Genomic DNA, 22,251 nt, shown 5'->3' with positions numbered 1-22,251 from the left:
AGTCCGACTCCAACAGGAAGTCGGGTTGTGTTTTAAGCTCCGCCCTCGTGGCTGATCAGAGTTTTTTCCCGCCGTCCATAACAGAAGTTGTCTTTTTGACTTCCTGCTGAGGCCTTCAGGGACACCACCATTGCTCGGAGAGGTGAGCTGTCCGTGTGTGTGTGTGTGTGTGTGTGTGTGTGTGTGTGTGTGTCATAAATCTCTGTTGAAGGTGGATCTGGATCTAACAAACTCATAAAATAATAAAGTGTATGAGTGTGAATGATTGGATCTGACAGTCTCAGTGTTTGACATTAAGAGGAAATGTTTGACATTTACAGATTTTTGTACCAATTCATCAGGACACGTCGACAGATTATTGCATCTCTGAGTGAAACAGTGAGTTTGTGATGAAGCAGAAAAGAAACTGAAGCTGTGATCGAACTGTGAATGGAAGTTTGTGAACTTTAGGTTTTAACTGATTTCATTCAGACATCAGGTTTGAAATCTGTTTCCTCCAGATGTTTATGACAAATCGTGACGAGCATCAGACTGTTGGAGTCTCACAGACGACGCTGTGTGTGTCTGAATGTGCAGGAACTTATCTAAGTCATTTACACGCTGCTTGTATTCAGATTTTAAACGGCGTGTATAATACACTTGACTTCTTGCCGATTTGTGATTCAGTGAAACGACTGATCTGATCTCACTGAGTCTCTTCTAACCTGTAAAAGTTTACGTCTATTTTTTCAGACAAATGAAAACAGTGACGGAGCCTCGGACCACGACGTTTAAAATCAGTAGATTTAAAGCTCCTCCAGTGTAAAGGTCTGTGTCCATGTGTAGTGTGATTATAGATTATAGATCAGCTCTAGCTTCTATATTAATACTGTGAAAGTATCAAAGCCTCAGTCCACAGAGAAATGCACACAGCCTGTATTCAGAAACTGAGCCTTAAAACCAGCCGTCAGGACTTCTGGAACTTTGTGATGTCACAACAAAGCAGTCACCAAGCCCCGCCCATATGGACCCACCATCCAAACCTTGCAGGATTTGGTTTTAGTTTATATCTTCTGATGGATCAACACTTCAAATAAAACACAGAAGAAGAAGAAATTATGGAGCTTTAAGTTCATGAATCTACGCGTTCATTATCTTCATTCACAGATTCGTCACAGCTCGAACTCTGTAGCTTCACACTGAGCTAGCGTTAGCCTCATGATTGTTTCCTGTTGAACAGCGTCCTCTGTGACCTCTGTGACCTCAGTGACCTCAGTGACCTGTTTTCATGAAGCTGCTTCTGTTTTTTTTTTTTATGTTCCAGTTTTTCATCTTTTTTTTTTTTTTAAATACACACATTAAACACATTAAAAGTGAGTTACTACAAATCTGCTGCAAAAAATTTGGAAAATCTTTACGACGACAAACTCATCAACCTGAGTTTAAACACTGAGCTGCAGTTCATCATTAGCCACGTAGCCACGTTAGCCGCGATAGCCGCGTTAGCCACGTTAGCCACATTAGCCGCGATAGCCGCGATAGTCACGTTAGCCTGTCCTGTTCACAGAGTCTGAGCCTTACAGAGGAGGAGCAGCGCCTGAACGCACCTTTAAAGTCCTTCAGGTTGTTTGTGTGATACTTCAGCCGATACGACTTTATGGAGGTGTGTGTGTGTGTGTGTTTGACTGTGTGTGTGTGTGTGTGTGTGTGTGTGAGTGTGTGTGTGTGTGTGCGTGCTGCAGTCTAGTCCTCGCTGATGACGTCCACGTCCTCCCCGGCGCCCTGCTGCGTGGCCGCCCTCCAGCGGCTGACATGTTGACTGCCCTTCCTCTTCTGCTGAGCTTCAGGAGACTCCTCCTCCAGCTTCTGGCGCTTGTGCTTCGTCCGGCGGTTCTGAAACCACACCTTCACCTGGACGGAGAGACGGCACAGGTGAGATCTGATTAAACAAAAACACACACTGCTTCGACTGAGCTGACGAACTGTCGGCCTCTTTATCTGTTTCTACAAAAGAAGAGGCAGAAAATGGAAACACTTGTACTTTACTTCAGGAGATGTAATTAATTAATTTCCACTAATGATTTGCACAATACACTTTTACACTTTTAACCTTACAGACAAGACTCAGGGCTGAAAAACCTTCTGTCACCCTCCACTTTCAGCAGGCGACGAAACAATCCCGCCACGTTTAGTACTTGCTCTGGAGCTTTAGATTGAATGACATGATCTTCCTCAGCAGTTACCCGGAGCCTCATGTTTCATAATCTTTGCTAGAACCACGACGGCTGCAGCTCCGCCTCCTGCGTCTGTCAGTCACAATAATAAATGTGTGAGAGCGTCTCTGTGATTTCAGGTCTTTAACATGAACGTGAGCTGCAGGACTGTCAGGACTCGTCCCGGAGAAGTCGCCGCGCTGACTCAGAGCTCGTGTTGCACAATCTGTCGGCGTGAACCAGGAACCGAGGTGACGCACAGTGTCATCAGACAGAGACCTTCAAAATAAAAGCATGTAACGTCACTTTGCAGAAAAGGTGTTCTAGATGACTTTTTACCTCCTGAGTGTGTGTGTCATTTACAGCTACAGTAACACACACACACACACACACACACACACACACACACACACACACACACACACACACACAGTCTCAGGTGTTTGCAGGTCTGACTCCACCTGCTCAGGTTGCAGCTGTGTAAAGCTCTGCTGAGGTTACTTTAGGTCACACTTCAGGTGCTAATAAGACGACAGACAACAGAAGGAACATGAACACACAAGATTAAATCCAGACGATCCTCGGTGAACGTGGAGGCGGGTCTCAGGTCTGTAACAGATCGCTCCATCATCACAGCCGCTCCACATGTGACTGTGTCTGCCGATGACAGTGATTGATCGATCTCTGATTGATTGATTACTCTCTCTGTCTCCTTCTTCCTGTCCTCTGTTGTGAAATCAAATTAGCTCATAAATAATTGTGGATGATTCATGTCGTTCCTCTGGCGTCAGGGCTCATCTCGCTGTCAATCACTGCTGAGAAAAGGCGGGGGGCGCTGACTAACCATCCACTCTCGACTCACCCCCCCTCCCCCCCTCCTCCCCCCACCCCCACCCAAACATTCCTCTGATCTGGATCATCAGCAGCACCTTAAACGCAGCGTGACGTCAGATCTGACCTGGTTTCATCCTCAGACACGAAGCGCTCAGAAAACTGATCAGAGACCAGGAGTCTCACTGGAAACCATGACGACGAGCTGCCGTCGGTCACTGAGCAAGGCAGCGACACCTTCAGGGTGTGAGGTTCAAATCCCAGCTTTCCTTTTTCATCCATTCATGTGTCATTCAGAAATTAAGTTTATATTCATCACCTCATGTTTTCATTCACTCATTTATTCATCACTGACGAATCCTGTTTGTTGTTCTTGTTATTTTGAAGTGGAAATTTTTTTACGTTTCGTTTTCATAAAAGAAAAATAAACTCCTGTAAAGGCTCCATTTCCCATCATGCCCCCCTCCTCTCCCTGTTTCCCATCATGCCTACCTGCGTCTCGGTCAGACACAACCCGCTGGCCAGCTGCTTCCTCTCGGCTCCGACCACGTAGTGATTCTTCTCGAAGGCTCGTTCCAGACGCAGCAGCTGAGACGGAGAGAACGCCGTCCGGATCCGTTTGGGTTTCCTGGAGAACGGGCCGTGAAGCAGCAGGTTCTCCGGACTGCTGTCCTCCCCTGAACACACACACACACACACACACACACACACACACACACACACAGGTTAATAAATCTGAATGAAGAACAGATCTGACTCTGACATGAAACATGGTCAACAGGTTCACGGAAAAAGATTTAATAAAGATAGATAAAAGGTTGGGGCGTCGTGTAGCGTAGTGGTCTAAGCAGGCGCCACATGTGTAGAGGCCACAGTCCTCGCTGCAGTCGGCCCCGGTTCGAATCCCGCATCGGACGGCCTTTCGCTGCATGTCATTCCCCCTCTCTGCCTCCCCGTTTCCTGTCTCTCTCCACTATACTGTCCAATAAAGGCATAAAAAGCCCCAAAAAATATACTAAATAAATAAATAAAAGTTAGAGACTAGAGACAAGGGGCCGCTGATCCTCACCTGGAAAAAATCCCAGAAAGAGACACAAAACCACAACAAACAACATGGCTGTGTGGTTCAGGGTTGTTGTGTATCTCTGTGGGTGTCTTTCTCCTGTGTGTGTGTGTGTGTGTGTGTGTGTGTGTGTGTGTGTGTGTGTGTGTGTGTGTGTCTCCTCACTTTCAAATTAAAGGTCTGTTTTCAAACAGTCAACAGTCTCACATTCTAAAAAAAAGTTTATTTATTTACATTTACACACATTTTATTTTAATCTTCATACTGACGTAGTGAGTAAAAGTGAAGCCGTCCTCAGACGAACAGCAGCTCACTGTTAAAACACGTCAACAGTCTGAGTAACAGACAAAGACTGACGGATGACATGTGTGTGTGTGTGTGTGTGTGTGTGTGTGTGTTGTGTGTGTGTGTGTGTGTGTGTGTGTGTGTGTGTGTGTGTGAGACTGACTCAGCATCGTGTCGCTGCTGCGTCAACTCGTACAGGAATATAATATATGACATATATGTCCCTATAAGGGAATATATTATTATCACATATATACATCCTCTCCTCCAGTGAAAATTGTTAAAAACATCTGATGATTTGTGATGATTTTTAAATAGAACACACACATTTTCTATGTAAAAATCATGTGTTAAGGTTATATACTTAATTAAAACAACATAAAAACTCTATATGTTTATATATTTTTCTATTCATTTCTTCTTTCACAGGCTTTGGGATGGATAGTTTTCATTTTTACATGTAAGATATAAGATAAAAATGTTTATTTCATATATGTATATAATATATACATATATAAATGTATAATTCAATATATGTACACATATTATATTTGGGTGAAGGATGAACTTGAGCTGGAGCCAAACATAACCTCTACACAAACATGGTTCACTGTCGATAAAGTTTCATTATATTAATTAGTCACAGGAGTTTTTACATCTGTTGCTCCACGACATTAATCTGACGAGAATCTGCACAAATAAAATGTAAAACATCATAAAAAACACGAGTTAAAAACGTCTTGAAGGTTAAAGCGTCAATAATTTAAATATGAAGATATTTTGATTTTAAAGTTGAAATTTTCCTGCTGAAATCTTCACACAGAGGCTGAACACGTGTTTCTCCTCTGTGGTTCTGCTGATTTGATTTGTTCTCGCAGCTGAAACAAACTGAAGCTCATTTGTTTACCAGACGTGTCGACGTGGCGTTCACCAAATCCCGTACGTTGTGTTTCTTTGTGTCGCCGCTTTCGCTCCGAACCCACATTCCACATCTGCTCCATATTTCTGACCGTTTATTGAAATCGCACGTAAATTTTTCAATGTACATTTTACATAAAAACAAATCCACGCATGAGTTCCCTGCAACCGCCGCCGCTCGGCTGAAAGGAGACGCCGCCGCCGACACACCGGTACGCAAAGAAGTCGGTTGGTCGGCGGCGTCACGGAGGCGCGGGAGGACAATGATGGCGTGCAGACGGTCGACACGTGCTCACGCCTTTTATCCAGAGTTAGCGTCTATAAAGTCGTATTCATATGCAAAGTGAGCGTGGTGAGGCCGGACTGACGCACGCCTCGGTTTGCAAATGTGACGGTTGGTTTCTGTTGAGTGTCAAATAACCCGAGACGACACTTTAATGTAACAACACGGGAGTTTACACAGAGGTCAGAGGTCAGAGGTCAGAGTCTGCTGAGGTGTGAAGTGAACTCAGCATTAAAATGTCTTGATATCTGAGAGATCGGCGCAGGAGGCGAAGGAACACGGAACGACCTGGTGACAGGACGAAACGCTGGCGACTCCTCGGCGTCTGCAGGAGCTGAAACGTGAACTCTCGTCTTCGCCTCGACTCTCCGACGTTTCTCTGACTCACTGGTTTCCTGCTCGTCAGACGCTCATCAGGTCTTTAAAGCTTAAAGTAACTTTTCCTTTCATTACGTCGCAGCAGCTTCTGCTGTAACGACCGGCTGCTGACGTTACTGAAGTCATTCCACTTTAATAAAATATAAAGACTCACGTCTGTGAGTCACAGTTTTACTCTGTGAAACACAGTGATATAGAAACTGACGGCGCTGAACGATTCATCACAATATAAATATGAGAAGTTCAACGTCCAGATCGTAAATGAAGCGTCGCTCATCATCAAATGACCATTGATGACTCATCACAACATCTGTCCTGGTGTTTGTGAATCAGGTGAAACTGAATCTCTCTCGTGTTTTTAATATGATTTGATTTTCATGTCGTGTTGGAGTGATTTCACTGATCACATATTGATTTATTAAGTCATTTGATCACTTCAGCTTAATTAAAAAAGGTTCATCTTGTCTCATTTCACACGGACGTCTCCGGCGTTTGAGAAGTTCACTTCATCACTTATTCATTTATACTTTATTGTGACAGTAAATGTCAGTGAAACATGAATCACTTCCTGTTATTTAAACCTTTGGACACAAACATTTTGACGAGTTGATCAGGGTCACGGGTTTTTAAAGATCCAGACAAACCTACATCATGTATTTGTTCTTTTGTCAAAAGGTTCCTGAGATTCAGACAAACTCTGTTCTGATGAGAACGTCTGATGTTCTGCAGCAGAGGAACCGACCTTTACTCTGAAGCTTTTAACCCTTTACAGACTCAGCTGCTGCTGCTGCTGATGATGAGGAGGAGGAGGAGGAGGAAGAGGAGGAGGAGGAAGAGGAGGAGGAAGAGGAGGAGGAGGAAGAGGAGGAGGAGGAAGAGGAGGAAGAGGAGGAGGAGGAGGAGGAGGAGGAAGAAAAAGGAAGATTAGGAAAAAAGGGGGAGGAAAGGGAAGAAGAGTAGGAGGAAGAGAAAAAGAAACAGGAAAATCAAGATTCACGTCAGAGTGACTCCTGAGGAGGAGGAGGAGGAGGAGGAGGAGGAGGAAGAGGAGGAGGAGGAGGAGGAGGAGGAGGAGGAGAGGAAGAGGAGGAGTTTTGTTGGGGCAGATGGTGCATGAGGCTCCCCTGGCACTGAAAACAAGTCCAGACCTGTCAGTGAGTGTGTGTGTGTGTGTGTGTGTGTGTGTGTGTGTGTGTGTGTGAGTGTGTGTGTGTTGTGTGTGTGTGTGTGTGTGTGTGTGTGTGTGTGTGTGTCTATGTGTATGTGTGTGTGTGTGTGTGTGTGTGTGTGAGTGTGTGTGTGTGTGTGTGTGTGTGTGTGTGTGTGTGTGTGTCTATGTGTATGTGTGTGTGTGTGTGTGTGTGTGTGTGTTACTGTAGATGTAAATGACACACACACACTCAGGAGGTAAAAAGTCGTCTAGAACACCTTTACTGCAAAGAGACGTTACATGCTTTTATTTTGAAGGTCTCTTCAAAAGCTTTTACTCGTTCGGCCATTTTGACGTGTTTGAATGATAAATAATCATTTTCCATCAGGTCATAAACTTCAGCTGCTTCACGTCCAACAGTCACATGACCAACAACAACAACAACAACAACAACCACAACAACAACAACAACAACAACAACAACCAGAGCTGTGTCGTGGAGCAGAAACACTGAGCTCTGAAAACAAACCAGTGGTCAGCACTAACCATACCTGGCATGTTAGCTTAGCTCATTAACTAGCTAATTAGCCAGCAAAATTAATTAGCTTTGGGTTAGCCTTGGAGCAAGAAGCCCAAACAGCTAGCTGTGCTAACGATGCTAAAGGGAGCCTCTGCTCGCCGCAGTTATTAAACCATCATGCACCGAAGTCTCAGCTCCACCCACGCCCCTCCTCTTTGACCATATTTGGATTAGCTGGGAGTTAGCGGGCGGAGTCACACACTGCCAAGATGGTGACGGTGGAGCAGCTCACTCTGAGCTTTAGAAACCTGTGGGTGACGTCACTGAAGCGACGTCCATCTTTATTTACTGTGGTCTGAACATAGTTTCAGTTAAGCCTGGAGGAACCAGACCAAACCAGACCAAACCAAACCAGACCAGACCAGACCAAACCAAACCAGACCAGACCAGACCAAACCAAACCAAACCAAACCAAACCAAACCAGACCAGACCAAACCAGACCAAACCAGACCAGACCAAACCAGACCAAACCAGACCAGACCAGACCAAACCAAACCAGACCAGACCAAACCAGACCAAACCAAACCAGACCAGACCAAACCAGACCAAACCAAACCAGACCAAACCAAACCAGACCAAACCAAACCAGACCAGACCAGACCAGACCAAACCAAACCAAACCAAACCAAACCAGACCAAACCAAACCAAACCAGACCAGACCAAACCAGACCAGACCAAACCAGACCAAACCAAACCAAACCAGACAGACCAAACCAGACCAGACCAGACCAAACCAGACCAGACCAAACCAGACCAACCAAACCAGACCAAACCAACCAGACCAAACCAGACCAACCAAACCAGACCAAACCAAACCAAACCAGACCAGACCAAACCAACCAGACCAGACGAGACCAAACCAAACCAAACCAGACCAGACCAGACCAAACCAAACCAAACCAGACCAGACCAGACCAAACCAAACCAAACCGACCAGACCAGACCAAACCAAACCAAACCAAACCGACCAGACCAGACCAAACCAAACCAGACCAAACCAGACCAGACCAGACCAGAGCGTCTGTGTTGGGTCCAGCTCCACGTCTTCATCACCAGGTTCACATCAGAGTTGTCATGTTAATAATTATATATTTGCTCGTTGTTGTTTAGTTGTTTTTGTTTGTTTGTTTAAATGTTTCTGTAAACAAAGTCACTTGATGTTATTTCTTTAAATCGTCTGTGACGAACTTTCAGCTCAAACTGTTTTTAAACGACTTTAGAAATGAAGTTGACTTGAACATTTTTCTGAGACGTTCAGTATCAACGTGTTTGTTGCTCGTCGGCTGAATAAATAAACGTTTCCTCGTTATGTTGATTGGAAACATTCGGTCACAGTTTTATTTCATACAGAACGTATTTCCTGTCGCAGTTTCGTTGTTAATAAAGATCATTTAAAGAAGGACGAACCTGCGGAAGTTTGTCCTGTAAATGTTCGAATCTATAAATCGTTAATGTTTTCTTAAATAATTAAGATTGGCTGATAACGACCATGTGACTTCCTTATTTGGAAACAGGGCGTCCTCGGGGACTTGTACCTGTCCCTGGACCTCAGGTAGAGACCCTCAGATCTACACCTGAACCTGGAGGACTCTCTGGTTACACCTGATCCTCAAACATCCAGCAACAGGAGGCCGAGGTGAAGAGAGGCCGACAGCCGCTTCCAGGTAATGAATAAAAATGAGTCTGTGAGGAGGAGGAGGAGGAGGAGGAGGAGGAGGAGGGAGGTAATGCATCACCTGAGTATAAGAACAGGTAATTCTGACTCTGTTTACACTGAAGCGTAAATCTTCCAGAGGAAACAAGCGTCGGCTTCTTTTCCTGTTCCAGAAACTATTAAAACACACACACACACACACACACACACACACACACACACACACACACACACACACACACACACACACACACACACACACACACACACACACACACACACACACACACACTCTCTCACTACAGCACCAGATGTGGATTAATCCGCCGCTGAAAATAGTCCCAAACAAACCCCCTGTTCCCTGGTGACATATAACGAATAGGACAGTTCATTTAATTTTGCAGCTTTAGACTGAACCAGTTCTGAGAAACTGTGATTACACTTTTATTTATTATTATTATAAGAAAATAATATGTAGATAAATGTTGAAAGTAATAATTGGCTTCTAATTAACAGTGACAATCTATATATGAATCTATACAGAAGCTGTAATTAATGTGATTATTATATCTGAATATTATTGATTCACGTCAGGTGGAACTGATTCAATCTACAGCTTCAGTTCATCTTTATCTTTGAACTTTATTTAAACAGGTTAAAAATAAAAGGAAAGCAGATCGTAACAATAAAGTTCAGTCAAAACATCTGATCACGCTCATGGAGAAATAAGATCAATTAGTCTTTAGTGTTGGTGCAGTGAACTAACGAGAGCATAAATAAAGTTTCATCATCAATTAAATCATAATATGAAGTTTGAGTCCGAAATGAAACTAGAGATTTATGAAGAATAATCCTTTAAAATCTAAAAGTTTGTCCTTAAACTTCATGTTCAGGCCTCACACACACACACACACACACACACACACACACACACACACACACACATTACAAACTTCAAAACTCATTTCCACTTTGTGTAAAAGTGTTTAAAAGAAACTAAAATGAATTAAAATTCATAACAGTCAGTTTTTATCTTTTCAGTCCAAACAGTCAGCGTGTGTGTGTGTGTGTGTGTGTGTGTGTGTGTGTGTGTGTGTGTGTGTGTGTACCTGTTGATAAATGTTGTAATAGAGATTAATAGAGTTGTAATTAATCGATGTTATTAGTGCTAATGAAGCAGGTTTTACAAGCTGAATATTATTAATATATTAATTTACAGGATCTCAGTTCAATAAAAACTCGTATTTTAAAATGTAAATGTTGAATAAAATGAAATGAAGTCGTGTTTTCACAGAACAGAGACACTGAGAAAATCCAGTGACGTTTAAATCATTTAGACATTTAAAAAATGTTATTCTGAATACTTCCAGAAATTGGAGATACATGGATTTGATTGGACAGCGACAATAAGTCATATTTAGAGTTATTTTATTATTAATTATTGTGCTGAAGCAGCTTTTAGTTTCTCTGCTCCTCACCTGTTCAACCAGCTTCCTGATCACCTGAGATCATTTCAATCATCACCAAAAAATCACAACATCTTTTTCATGTTTCATCACCTGATGTTACGACTTATTCAAATATTTTCACTTTTATCTTTTCAAATCTGTTTTTGTTTTTAAATAATGTTGTAGTTGTGTAATGTAAATGTCTGAATGGTGCTGAATAAACAAACCTGCTGCTTAACATTCAAATATGTGGTTAATTAAAGTCAAATATTAGACATAAACACATGAAATAAAAACTGTCTAATTATAAAATTTCAATTAAGAAAATAACTTTTAATATTTTACAACATTATTACGGGTTTATTTGTGGGTTTAGGAATATTTACTGACAAAACTAATAATTGATCAAACGTGTACATGTGTGTATATTGGTTTATTACCTTGTATGTCATTTATTATTATTTTATTTTTTACATGTGTTTTTTATTATATATACATTTTTTCATCATTTACATATTTTTACTTTTTCTTTTATTTGCATCTCACTGAACTTATTTTGATCTTTAATCTCCTCGACTTACATGAACAACTCGGAACTTAAAGTTAATGTTTATTAAGTTTTACTCTTTAATTTGACTTTGTATTGAAAAAAAAATCGATTAATTAACTAAATAATTCACCAATAATGAGAATAATGTTGTTTACATTGTGATGACAACAACAAACAACAAAAGGTGAAGAGTGAATCAGACTGTTGTTGATTGACAGCGAGAAAACACCAATCAGATCAGAGCGTTGAGTCATTGATCCTCAGTTACTGACACACGTGAAACTGTGACTGAAGCTGATGAGGTCAACGACACAAGGAACCGGGAACATGACAGCAGAGGTCAGAGGTCAGAGGTCAGAGGTCGTGACGGATCACAGCTAAAAACAAAAGACTAACTCTGGGTGTGAACTTGTCGTTTCAGTCATTAGATGGAGGAAAGTTTGGATTCCAGCTCAGACGTTAAACTGACCATGAGATTTGTAATCAATGAATCAGTCACTTTCCTGATTGATCAGCTGTGTATAATTCATCAGAAAACACAGACAGTGTCCACAGTTCAAAGTGACGCGTTCAAGTGTCCAACAACTCGTCAAAACTCCGAGAAATAAAAGATATAAAAGCTACAAAGAGTCGCTCTCTAAAACTGACAAACGACTAAACGATTAATCGATCGTCAGTAGCTGAATTCTCTGCGGATCAATCAGCTGATCGTTGCAGCTCTACGTGACGAGATAATCACAACTTTCACTGAGGATCCTGAACGTTTCATGGTGAAGCTGCAGTGAGAAACAGGAAGAGAACCGTAGCACTTCAGGTTCACGTTTTATTTCTATCAAACTTTAATTCTTTAATGTGAAATTATTTTCTGATTTCAGGAGCACAAACTAATTTATAATTAAACTCATTCACAAGATCCATTTATTGGTTTTTATTTTCTTTTTGTGTATTTTGTTTTTATTTTATTGAACAAACATTTGGATTTTTTATTAATTTATTATGATAATTTTGTTTTTAATATTACCTTTTATTATTTATGTTTTATGTTATTTTCATATGACTTATTTTAATGATAGTATTTGATCAATTCCTCTCTGGGTCACATGTTCACAAATACATTTTTTTAATTTCTGACAATTTCTCTTTTTTTTTTAAATCATAATTTTCTATTAAAAAAACAGTAAAAATAAATTTCTCTTTAACATTTGAGCTAAAATGATTTTTACTTCATTTTAATAACGTTAAATGAATTGTTGTCACTGCAGGGGCCTCACATGAAGAGCTGGCCCTCCGGGGCCGCTGCTTCCTGCTGCATGAACACCCATTTATTAAAACACAATAATATCCAGCAGGAAATGATCAGTCCGTGTCTCAGCAGCTGATCAAGGGACTTTTACACTGAAAAACACGTTACAACATAGATTTTTATTAAAGGGATTTTCCAGATGTGAACAGATGTTTTTTGCTTTTGTTTTTAATTATCACAATCTTGTTTAAAATTCCTTTAAAAGACGAAGAAGAAATAATGTTGAGAAAGAAAATTTTCACTTTTATAATTAAAATTATAATAACGTTTTTTTTTCTCGTATAATTTCATAAAAGCCCGTGAAGTAAAAATCTCAGCCGAGTCTCTAATTAATGAAATGAACTTTGTCGCGTTTAATTATCATAGAAACAAAAATCATCTCCAGTTAAAACAGCCGCGACAATAAAGTTCATATTTAATTTCTCTATTGAAGCTGCTGCAGGTTCAACACGAGCGTCACACGTCATCGGTGCCACAATGTGATGATTTAAACAACGTTTCAATAGATTTCTATGTGAAACACGAACAGGACTGAGGCGATTCATTCTGAGTGACTCTATAAAACCTTTTTAAATTATTATAGAGGAAATATTTCTAATTTTAATGTAAATACTGAGCGACACCTTCACGATCCTTTTAAATACATTGAGTCCAAACTCGTAAAAAGCAGCTTCACGTTGAAAGTTGTGATTGAGTCTGAAGTTTTAAAGTAAACGGAAAGAAAGAAATTGACCCTCAGATGAGGTAAAACTCCGTCGTTATTAATGTTAATAATCAAAATTACGGGAAGCCAGAGAGGCCTCAAACACAACACCACACTGTGTTATCACTAGTGGGAATATTATAGGAAATGATGAGGCGACAAGCTGCAGCAGGTCGATCAGGCTGCAGCTTCAAACTCAACATGAACATTCAGCTGCAGATGAAACAAATATAATATAAATACAAAAAAAGATTTGAAACTATAAAGCAGCATGTGCAGAAAGGGGGGGTGAGGGGGGGTTCCTGAGAATATGTGAGAATCTTAAATTATGAAGAAATGAGAGAAAATATTTTGAATTAAAAAAAAGGAAAAGCATGTAGAATAAATATGAGAAATCATCTTCTGATGTTCATATTATTATATTATTATATGATTCTTATTGTGATCAGCTGTGAACTTTCATCAGCAGCTAAAAACCTTCATGAACCAGTGAAATCATTAAATAACTGACATGAAATCACAGGCTCAGATTCTCCAATAATAAACCAATAAATCAATTCATCATCAAAACTCAGTCAACGTGCAAACTGTCAATCAAACTCTGCAGCACAACGACTGTCATTCATTAACAATCAGAGATAATTATTATTATTGACACTGTTCACGAGGAAAACAGAATTATTATCGTCTAATGTTGAAGAAAATATCATTTAAAAATCAAAGTGCAGTTTGATGAAAATGGTGTTTCAGTTATAATCAGATTCTGATCGTGATAAAAAGAAGAAAAATAAAGAGAGAAAATCAAATCTCCAGAGTCACAATCCTCCGCGACAACGAGCTGGAAAATCACCAACTGATGAAGACAGAAATGTCAGATTAAACGCGGGAACACTCCCTCCCTCCCCCCCGGCTCACCTTGGAAGCGGTGTCCCAGGTACCGGCTCCGCAGCACCCAGGGGTAGAAGCTGAGCGCGTCCCGGTGCTGCGGGCTGAAGAAGCTCTGCGGGGGGATCTGCAGCGGGTGCAGCGGCAGCCCGCCGGAGCTCTGCGTGTGCGTCCCGGGCTCCTGGAGCACCATGTCCGGCCCGGCCGAGTACAAAGTCCTCCCGCTGCTGCCCTGGAAGCAGGAGCCGAAGACCCCGGCAGCGGCGGCGGCGGCCGGGTGCAGGGACTCCGGGAACCGGAGCGCCGTGGGCCGGATGGGCTCATCCCCGGAGCCGCCGCCGCTGTGGCCGTTCGCCTCCTTCCCGACCAGAGACTCTATGGTGAAGCACTTCTTGTTGTTGCTGTGCTGGAACATCGTCAGCACCTGGAGCTGAGCGGAGCGGGAACACGGTGAAGATACGAACAACTCGGCGTCCAGTGAGTCCAGTTCCTCGGACTCAGATTCCCAGCTTCCCCCGGAGAGACATTCCTCTCCCGGAGAGTTGTGCGTAAAAGCCGCGAGCAAATCCCGATCGATGCACCTGGAGGCGGGTGAAGTTCCCTCTCACCTGTGTCCGGGGCGGTGTCTCTGCGCGCGCTGCGCTCCGCTTCGTGCAGGTTCAAAATCAAACGAACTCCTCTCAAAGTGTCCGGTAGGATCCTCGGAGCAGCAGCCGGGTGAGAGCAGAGAGCGGCGGGGCAGCGGGACTCTGATCAGTCGGTGTCTCCTCTCGCCTCCTGCCGCCGCATGCTGGAGCCTGAGCCGAGCCGGGAGTGTGTGTCAGTCAGCGGGCTGCACACTGATACCTGCCCTGCCCTCCCTGCCAGAGGTGCGCCGAGCATGCGCACAAGCTTCCCCTCCAACAGCCATTTTGTTGATGGGAGTGGGTGACGGTGACGGTGACGGTGAGGGAGGGATGATGAGAAACGCTGAAAGTGATGATGATGTTGAGTGACAGTGATGAAGAGGATGAAGATGAAGGTGAGTTTGAACATAGAGAAGATGAAGAACCGCTGATTCATCACTTCAGACACTCTTTGGGGCTCCTGGGGGCAAGAAGGAAGTTTGGCCCCTGATGCGGGCCCTCTGTGCAGAGAGGTAAGAATTACAGCTACACCTGCTATTAAATGAATGTAATTAAACTCAACTTTATTAATCATGATGCAGCTCAGTGATTAGATCTTAAATTTAGATTTTGAATCAGGATTCATCTTCAACACAAACACATCTGCAATGAATCAATTCATTTATTGTGTTGTATCCATGGAGACTGTCATTACTGCTGTAGTTATTTTTAATCATGAAACACATTCAGTAGATTAATTAATCAATGATGATGATGATGTAGAGATTGATGTTGTTATGAGGAAGATGATGACACATGAAGACTGGAGGATACCAGCTGATCAAAGCCCAGAAGAGAAGCTGGTATTTTCCAACCAAAGTGACTTCAACAAAAAGAGACGTAAAATCAGTAAAAACAGACACAAAGTGAGAAAAATATAAAATGACAGTAAAGTAAAAACAGACCATAAAATGAAGCAAAAACAACTAAAACAGACACAAAACAAGTCAAAAGAGATGCACAGGGATTTCAAAGAGATGTGAAATGAATAAAAACAAATGCAAAATGACAAAAATACACACAAAACAAGTAAAAAATGATCATAAAATGATGCAAAAACAACCAAAACAGACACAAAACGACCAAAAAGAGACAGAAAACAAGTGAAGATAGAAACATGGATTAGAAAGAGACGAAAAATAAGTAAAAACTGATGTAAAATGACAACAAATACAAAACATGTCAAAATTCTTTTAAAAAAAACTGTTGCCAATAAACTTCCTGTCAGCTGTTTAATTGGTTTCTAATTTGGCGTCTGGGGAAATAATGAACCTGTTCTGAGTGTTTGATGTACGAGAGCAAATAATATAAAACCTCTAATAATCATATTATATATTATTTTATAATCGGACAGAGCAGGTTTTAATTTTTTCTAATTTACTTCCTGTTTGTCAAACTTTATAAATCAGCTCTGCGCTACATTTCAACAGCACAGTCAGTTTTATATTTGTTTTTTATTTTGAAATCCAAGAGGAAGACGAGCTCCAGCACCAAACCTGGAATATCCTGGAATTTGGAGGCGTGGCTCCAGACAGGAAGTTTAATTGAAGATTTATTTTCTGACTCGTTCCATGCAGCAGCAGGAGTGTCAGGTAATGAGATAGGGAGGTGTCCTCTGACCTTTGACCTCAGGGTCAATTGTCTTGTTCTGTGTCAACTGGCCTGTCACTCAGGGTGACAGACACACACACACACACACACACACACACACACACACACACACACACACACACACACACACACACACACACACACACAGAGTCCACACTGGTTCGTCTGATCATCTCCAATAAAAAACTGAGTTCATCAATAGTTTATTCAACACAAAAGAACATGATCAGATTTTACTTCTAACAAAAAACGTAAAATGAATAAAAACTGATGCAAAGTGACGACAAATAGACAGAAAAACACAATAATAAAAATCTAAATAGAAACAAAACAACAAAAGAAAATCACAAAACGACAAGAACTCACGTGAGACGACGTGGTCTCTCGGTCTGGGGCTCTTGCTCCTACGTAGGAGAGGTGGGGGCCCCGGGACCCTTTGTCTCGTCATCCGTCTGTGATTTAAATAAAGTTGTTATTGAACATTTCTCTGACACCTGTGTCTCTGTAACAGACAGGTGAGTCAGACACACGACTTGTGTCCCCATCACCTCTCATCAGACACCGATACGGCCTGGAGTCGGCCCGTACTTGGCCCATACTCGGCCCGTACTTGGCCCGTACTCTGCCCAGACTCTGCCCGTACTCTGCCCGGACTCTGCCCGGACTCTGCCCGGACTCTGCCCGGACTCGGTCCTTCCTGTGCAGCTTTGGGACCTGGAGGACAAATGGCAGCCCATTCAGGAGCCTCTAATTGTGGCCCGGGAAGCTCCACAAAGCCCCCCTGCCTCCACCTTCAATAGGCTGCCCTGCGGAGGCCCGTGTGAACCGCAGAGCCCCCTTTTTCCTCCCCATCCTGCCTCAGTCGGTCGCCCCCCCACATACCCCCCCCCATGCCCCCTCCACATGTTAATTAATAGGCCTTACTGGCAGATTTGGATCCTGCTCAGCTTTGATTGCAGGCGGCCATTAGCATCTATTAATTCTGCCTCTGGCGTTTCATCGCCGGCTCTGAAAGGAGGAATTAAGTGGTGTGAGTTATTGTGGGGGCTCGGGGGTGTGAGGCTGAGTTAAGATGTGATTATTGTCCCCGCAGCCCGGAGCCAGCTAACTGCTGCTAAGCCCTCTTGAAAGTGAAGGGGCGACTCCTCTCATTAGAGCCCAACAAGGGAAAGATATTAACAGGAAATAACTGCAAATTTCTCCTTTCCACTTCTAATCTCTCGTCTTTATGTCCCACGTCAAAAGGGCACTTAAAAATGTAAAGGAGTGGGGGGGGGGGGGGCAAACAGCGACAGGGCCAAACAGCGACAGTGATGATACAGTAGTCGGGCCGGTGATGTCACCTCACAGCTTTTATTTTGTTTTTCAGAGAGATTTGGTTGGTGGAGGAGGAGCAGCTGCAGTCTGGCCTCAGGACTCCTTCAAGTTCACGTTGTTTTAAAACGACAGAAACAGGTAAACAGGAAGTGATGCGTCCTGCAGGAATTTCATAGGATCAACTCGTCAAATTAAAACCCTCTGAGGTCTGAGAGTATTTCCTCCATTTCTACATCATTTCTTAAAGTCCTTGTCTATAAGATGATACGTGTTCACAGTTTCAGAACTATCTCAGCTCTCTGTGTAATCACGACACTTTGTGATCATTTGACCCAAATGCAGCTTGAAATGTTTTTTATTTTCAGACTTCAGACCTTGTGAACACGAGTCTTTAGAAACTGGAGGTTTCAGTCTAATCGGGTCAGATCTGGTTTTTAATGCTGCTGGTCTCAGGTCTGTTTATCAATATGTCCAACACTTGATTCAAGTTAGGGTGACCAGATTTCCCTGTTTTTCACTGTGAAGTACAAACAGATGTCTAGCGCTGCGCTTGTTTTGGCCAACAGAGTGGGCTAGCTGCTATCTGCTAGCTATAGCAGCTTCAGTTATCCAATCAGTTTTTTCTTTCTTTATTATTTTTGTCGTTTCTAGGCAGAGTAGAGGTTAGGCAGCTCACTCATTGGGTAGGAGTTCATAACCAGGCAGTAAACTAATGAAAACAAACAATCCCCCAAAAATCCCCAAACCCCCCAGCTGAAACTTAAATTCATTTTCATGTTGGAAGAAGTGAAGAAGAAGTTGTCGTCTGTAATCGACTTTGATATAAATAACAATGGAATAGACAGACAATCAGACTTCATGACTGCTTCAAAGGGCAGGGAGTCGTCGTTTTATCTGTCGTCCCTCACTATAGTTTTTCACAGTTCAACAGTTACCACTGGGACTGTCCCCCTTCTTTATTCAGAGATTAAAACATTGGATATTTTATTGACTGAACTGGAAATGTCGCCGCTTTTCATTTCAGAAATCTGGTCGCCTGTGAGAGATTTCTGGATTTTGATTGACAGATGTTAAACAGGTGAGAACATCGTAGAAGAGAACTTCATATAAATTTGTCTTTGATGCATAAAAACAAATTATTTTAGTTCCTATGACTTTATATGAACATTTTTTAATTAATATGTTGCTTCTCTTTGTCACTGCAGCTTCTTGTTAATTGATGGATCATCAGTTCTCATTGAAATAAATGGGGCGGACAAAATAATAGGAACACCTGTTTGCAGAAAAGTTGAACTCGACTTTTTCATCCGCTGTAAATCTTTGGAGGGAAAAGTGTAGTGGACACATTTACACAATCACAAATAAATACAGTTTGTTGTGTAGTAAATAGAGAGTGATGTGTCCAGTGATCTACTTCGTACCTGAGGATGTGTTGGAGTGCTGACGAGCTCAGGTGTGTGTGCTGAGACCAAAACTGTTCCTGCGAGAAAACAAAAACAAAAACAGACAGAGTTTTATTTGATCATTTATTTAGAATTTTAAATAAAACAGAAAATGAGGAAAGTGTTTTCACCTTTTCCGACGTCCTGAAGACGAAACATCACATCAAGAAAATCAGATTCTGTCTTTTAACTCCAGACGCCGCCCGACTCAGACCGACAGGTACGACACAAGATCCAGGAAATAAACCCACAGAAATCAGCTGGTTTCATATGATCAGGTTGTTTCTCCACTCAGTGACTCAGGTGTTGTTGGTCCTCTCTCTCTCTCTCTCTCTCTCTCTCTCTCTCTGTCTCTGTCTCTCTGTTTCTCTCTGTCTCTGTCTCTCTGTCTCTCTGTCTCTCTCTCTCTCTCTCTCTCTCTCTCTCTCTCTCTCTCTCTCTCTCTCTCTCTCTCTCTCTCTCTCTCTCTCTCTCTCTCTCTCTTCTCTCTCTCTCTCTCTCTCTCTCTCTCTCTCTCTCTCTCTCTCTCTCATCAATTCATTAAAACACAAGTTTTAAAACAAATTTGACAATTATGTGATGAATTATGAGAAGCTGTTTTTACTTTTTTAATTCTTTTGTTTTCTTCCGGCCTCCCTCTCTCTCTCTCTCTCTCTCTCTCTCTCCCTCCCTCTCTCCCTCCCTCTCTCCCTCCCTCTCTCCCTCCTCCACTGACTGACACTTCACTTCTCTTTATTCATCCCTTCTTCCTGTTCACACACACTCACACTCTCCTCTGCTTCAGGTGTCTCCAGGTGGCTGTGAAGTGCCATGGGAACACTGTGACATGACAGCCGAGGCTGTGACCCATAGCTAACACACACACACACACACACACACACACACACACACACACACACACACACACACACACACACCACACACACACACACACACAGTGGGGGGGGGGCTGACCTGCAGGTTTCAGGTATTGTCTCAGCTTGTCAAACAGCCACGGACACACTGATCCCTTTACATCCGCTCAGCGTTTCTCACACACACACACACACACACACAATTAGATCTGTGGTCAAACACGTGGGTGTTTCTGTAGCTGTGAGGCAGTGTGATGTCACAGGAAGTCCTGTCAAGTCCTTCAAAACAGAGATCAATTCAACTTTCGACCGATAACGACAATCAGAGAAACATAATTAAGAATAAAGAGTCATTTGATTAAAGCAAATAATATCTGGATAAAATGAGAAATAGACGTGTGACTTTCCCCTCACACATTATTTATCTTTTTTATTTATTTTAATTTTATTTATTTATCCTTGTGCATTTCTTTTGTATTGTAACTGTAACACTGCTGATTCCCCCACAGCAGGACTAACGAAGGACCATCTCATCTCGTCTCATCTTCCTCTTTCCAGGTGAGAAGCTGCAGCTCCGACTGTCCACAGTTCATGACCATTAAACAGAGACCAGTTTGTAATATTTCACCTTATGGTGAGAGTCACAGTTCAGGACCAGCTGAACCTGAAGAGCTGTGATTGGTCAGCGGATCTGAGGAGCCCAGTGAGGAGAAACCTCCTGCAGGTCTTTACTTCAACACAGTGAAGCGTGTGTGTGACGGGTGAAAACAGTGTGAATCCGACCATGAACACAATCAAAACAAGGCAGAGTGAATGTGCTGGTGGACGGCAGCGCCCCCCACAGGCAGAGAACAGCTGTTCATGTTGTGTGGTGTCAGAGCTGCACACGTCACTCACAACATTATACAGCCTGAAGAGGATGATGGAGAGAGGTCAAAGTTCACTGCCGCTCACTGACACACAGACCAGTGGATCAGGAGAAAAACAGCTGACAGAATATAAACCCTCCGACCGTCTGAAGAGTCTCTGCTGCTCTCTAGTGGTGGGACATGTGTACTGCCTCGTCTCCATGAGGCACTTTGGGTTCATTGTTGAAATTTACTCAAATTAAAAAACTGAAGATTTAGTTCAGATCTTAAATAAAACTCCGGGTGTTTTTAATCCCTCAGATCTGAAGCCACTTCGTCAGCAGCTGTAGGAGAAACCAACAGGTGGACTCACCTGTCGACAAACTCACGTTTGTCGTTACATGTTTTCTCTGTTTTCTCTCTCTTTGGTTTCTGATATTAAACCAAATAATCAACAACACGGACGAGAATCTTTCAGAATAATAATCAGGAGGATGGAAACTCTGAACATTTACAGTCTCATGAAAACTGATCGAACTCCATCTGCTGATGAAGACCAGGTGATGCGGTCAAAAGCTCCAGACCCGGGACCTCAGGTGAAGATCGTTTTTGTCAGCTGCTGTTTCCAACATCAGGACTGATCTGTGAAACTGGTTCTAGCAAATTCACATAATTAACATAAATGAACTTATTTGTTATTATATTACATTTATAGATTTTTATTGTTCTTTAAAACTTTAAAGCTCAAACACAAACCCTGCAGATCAAGACTTTCCAGGCTGAACCACAAACATGAACCCAGCTTCAAATAGAAATATATAGTTTATTTTGAGGCATCAGTAGAAAAATTTTCATATAATTATGATTATTATAAATTATATTTTCTCCAGTAAAGACTGAAATATCCACAAAATAAAATCTAAAAAAAAAAGTAAAAGTGAAAAAATGATTATGGAACTTTTTATTTTCATATTAATGGAACCGAATAAATTGATATTTAAACACCAAAATGAATGAAATAATACAAGTAGAAAATATATATTTCTGCTTCATCATGGTTCACTTACTAGTCTTTTTTTCTGAGCTCTCAGCTGCACCTGAGGGTCTTCATCAGCAGGTGGAGCAGCAGTTTCATCCTGCAGCAACAGGTCCGAGTCTTAAAGAACAGAAGAACCAGGAGTCCTGCAGCAGATGGTCTGGATCTCATGAAGACTGAAGAACTGAAGCAGGTTCTACAAGAAGCTGGAACAACCTGAAGAACCGTGAGCAGGTGAACCGACAGACCTGGA

The 22,251-nt window shown here is 42.2% G+C and overlaps 1 protein-coding gene and 1 long non-coding RNA gene across 2 annotated transcripts; both read right to left on the bottom strand.

Moving 5' to 3' along the window:
* Positions 1 to 1,198: 1,198 nt before the first annotated feature.
* emx3 (empty spiracles homeobox 3) lies at positions 1,199 to 15,340 on the bottom strand. Its single transcript, XM_056382110.1, has 3 exons — positions 14,256 to 15,340; positions 3,516 to 3,700; positions 1,199 to 1,890 (listed from the first exon to the last, which is right to left on the bottom strand). The coding sequence occupies exons 1-3, from the start codon at positions 14,638 to 14,640 to the stop codon at positions 1,723 to 1,725; spliced, it is 738 nt and encodes a 245-aa protein (XP_056238085.1). The 5' UTR covers positions 14,641 to 15,340; the 3' UTR covers positions 1,199 to 1,722.
* Positions 15,341 to 16,803: 1,463 nt separating this feature from the next.
* Positions 16,804 to 19,575, bottom strand: LOC130173931 (uncharacterized). The gene is made up of 3 exons (XR_008828522.1): positions 19,392 to 19,575; positions 19,240 to 19,298; positions 16,804 to 16,953 (listed from the first exon to the last, which is right to left on the bottom strand). It is a non-coding gene; the product is annotated as an uncharacterized LOC130173931 (long non-coding RNA).
* Between the last annotated feature and the right edge of the window lie 2,676 nt (positions 19,576 to 22,251).

Source organism: Seriola aureovittata, chromosome 8, assembly GCF_021018895.1.
Source record: "Seriola aureovittata isolate HTS-2021-v1 ecotype China chromosome 8, ASM2101889v1, whole genome shotgun sequence".
NCBI classification, from domain to species: Eukaryota; Metazoa; Chordata; class Actinopteri; order Carangiformes; family Carangidae; genus Seriola; species Seriola aureovittata.
The sequence above is the reverse complement of the archived record's forward strand: the minus strand, read 5'-3'. Positions and strand labels throughout refer to the sequence as shown.